Raw genomic sequence first — 2705 nt, 5'->3', positions numbered from 1 at the left:
TACTCCCTTATGGATCTCCTTGTGTTAGAAGGAAAGGAAATGAGGTCATTGATAAGTACATGTAATCATTCCTCTGTAGATGCTCCTAAATTGAAGGGTTAGTTTAAATTTCCATAGCAAACTTAGTATTTGCACAACAGCAACTTTAACTTTAGTGTTCCTTTAGGACATTTGGGTACTGAAAGCATCCTCTGTCTTGAAGGCTTACTTTGACTACAGTTATGTGAAATTAACCAAGACCTTGAATGTGAAATTTGTGCCTGCATGTGTGTGTGTGTGTATGTCTGTGCGTACATGGGCATGAAAGAGGCCGGAGAAATATAGGTCCTTCAGTAACTTTCATCTGAACTAAAACATACAAATAAGAGTCTGCTGCAAACAAGATCCTACACAGTGTCAAGTTTGTGTTAAAAAAGCTTTCATTTCAGTGGCATAACTATATCTGTGTATCACTGACGTGTACTTTAAATTGTAAAGGTAAAGGATGATAATTATGTTTTTAGTAGATGGCTTTAGAATGGGTACGTTGTAAATGTAATCAAGAAAGGAGTTCAGTATATCCTTTTACAGTGTTTGAGGTTTTCTTTAATCTTTGTTTCTTCCCTTTAGAGAAGTGTGAAGCCTATGATGTGATGTTGAGGGAAAGTCTTGTGCTTAATGGGCAGCCTCTTGCTATTAAATGTTCACTGGAAAAGAGCTTGAGAAGTGAAGACTACAACTTAACATGGTATAAAGTTGGTAACCAGACAGCTGTACCCGGAGACAAACTTTCTAGAATTCACCAGCAGAAGAATTTCATTTGGTTCCTTCCTGCAATGTTAGAAGATTCTGGAGAATATGAATGTGTCATAAGGTGAACGTTTAAAGAAAGAAATACATTGTTACAGAAGTGAGTTGCAGAGGGAATATCTTTTATAAAGAAAGTAGAATTTTTGGGTTAAGAGAAATACCGATTGAGAAAGGAGACCGTGTTCACAAAAACTAACTTTAGGTTGGGGAAAGGAAGTCTCATTTTGGTTTCTTTTTCCTAGCAGGCAAAAAAGTAAGTCTCTTAGAGAATCTCAACTTCTCATCCTCTCTTTCTTCTCCCAAAAGACTACCATATGTTTTTGAGTTGGAAAATGCGCCAAATAGGTTAATCTAATTATGTTATATCAATTGCAGGAACTTGACGAGCTGCTGGAGAATGTGTACAAAAGTAACGGTTTTTGAGAGGACTGATGGTTTGTGCTTAAATGAAAAATTTGCTGTAGGGGAGTTGATATTTACGTTATCATCTGCAAAGGTGGTGTGCCCACACTTGGATCATTTCAGGAACGAGAAGAATTTTCAGCCTGTTCGTTGGTACAAGGTGAGAATGCTGTGGCTTGTGTTGTCTTGTGACTGTCCATTGTTTAAAGTAGAAATCGCTGATGTTTGTGAATTGTAGGAGGAAAGCAAAAGATTTACTGTAAATAGAGAAAACTGCTTTGAAAACAAATTGGAAGAGGTTTAAGACTTCTTATCTTTTCAAGGAGTATACAGGTTTTTTGATTAACAGGGTAGAAATTCAGCTTTGATGTGGGAGAGACGTTGACCACGTATCCACCAGGTGGCATCTTTTGACCTGCTGTCAAAAGGCACTGCCATGAATTTATTTGTGTGTAAACAGATTTAGAATGTCATGTGTAAGAGGTGGTATATCCTTTATGTGCTCAATATTCTTCCATTAGGTAAATGACATTTCATATTGTACACCCTTATTTAAAGGCTCTTTATATTATAAGAAAGTAGTGCCTTCTGCAGCACTGCTGCCTCATTTAAAAAATTAAGTGTAATTATTAAGTGATTCTTTGTTAGTAAATACTTCCAAAAATCCTGATGCTTGCAGTTTGCTTTCTTATTTCTCTAATATTACAAGTTGTATTGTATGGGAAATGTACTTGGAGTAGCTCTGAGTTAGAAACTCAGATCCAAAAGGAAGTATGTTTTTCTTTTTATTCCACTGCCCTTGATCGTCATCAGCCTCTGCGAGGCATCCATCCTTATGGGGTGGTTCATCGAAAGTTCTGCTTGCATTAAAGAGAGACAAAACATAGAAAGACATAGTGATATGAATTAACAGAGTTTTGTACACATGTTCAGGACTGCCAACTGCTGGAAGGGGAAAGGTTTGCCTTCTTAAAGAGCGATCTTATCATTTTCAATGTGACTGTACACGATCAAGGAAACTATACATGCGAAACAACATATACGTACAATGGAAAACAGTATAACGTTTCACGAGACGTCAGTCTGACTGTAGAAGGTAAGTAGCTAATTTCACTGTGTTTGTGAAAATTTTGTCCAAGTTTCTCAAAACTGAGCTTGAAAGACCCATACATTGGGCTACTAGTTTCTACCTAAATGTGCGGGAGGGGAATGCGGACTGAAAGTTTATGTATTTTCCAGAGTACGGAAATGGAATTTCCCCTTTAGTAAAAGTCTGAAATAGATGACTTGTGCTCTGAAAGGATTTGGCTCCAGTTTGTATCTGTGGCGTGCTGGGTCACAGGCTATCCAGATTGTAGAGGAATAATACTGTAGATACTTACCTGTGTCCTCAGCACCTGTGCGTGCAATAGTTACCGGATTTTTATGCCACGGAACAGTCAGTCCACCATGAGCGTGTGGAGATTTGGAAGAGGTGGGGTGAAGAATAGTTTAGCTTCAAGCCACAAGTCCCT

The 2705-nt window shown here is 37.9% G+C and overlaps 1 protein-coding gene across 1 annotated transcript; it reads left to right on the top strand.

Moving 5' to 3' along the window:
* Positions 1-632: 632 nt before the first annotated feature.
* On the top strand, positions 633-2287 carry LOC104405387 (interleukin-1 receptor type 1-like; the record flags this gene model as incomplete). Its single annotated transcript, XM_010014084.1, has 3 exons — positions 633-853; positions 1159-1351; positions 2125-2287. Coding segments are annotated over exons 1-3 (577 nt in total), but the record flags the coding sequence as incomplete, so codon positions are not given.
* Positions 2288-2705: the final 418 nt, after the last annotated feature.

The sequence above is a fragment of the Nestor notabilis genome, unplaced genomic scaffold (genome assembly GCF_000696875.1).
Source record: "Nestor notabilis isolate BGI_N333 unplaced genomic scaffold, ASM69687v1 scaffold33784, whole genome shotgun sequence".
Classification (NCBI taxonomy): Eukaryota; Metazoa; Chordata; class Aves; order Psittaciformes; family Psittacidae; genus Nestor; species Nestor notabilis.
Note: the sequence above shows the minus strand (reverse complement) of the source record. Positions and strands in the feature narration are given on the sequence as shown.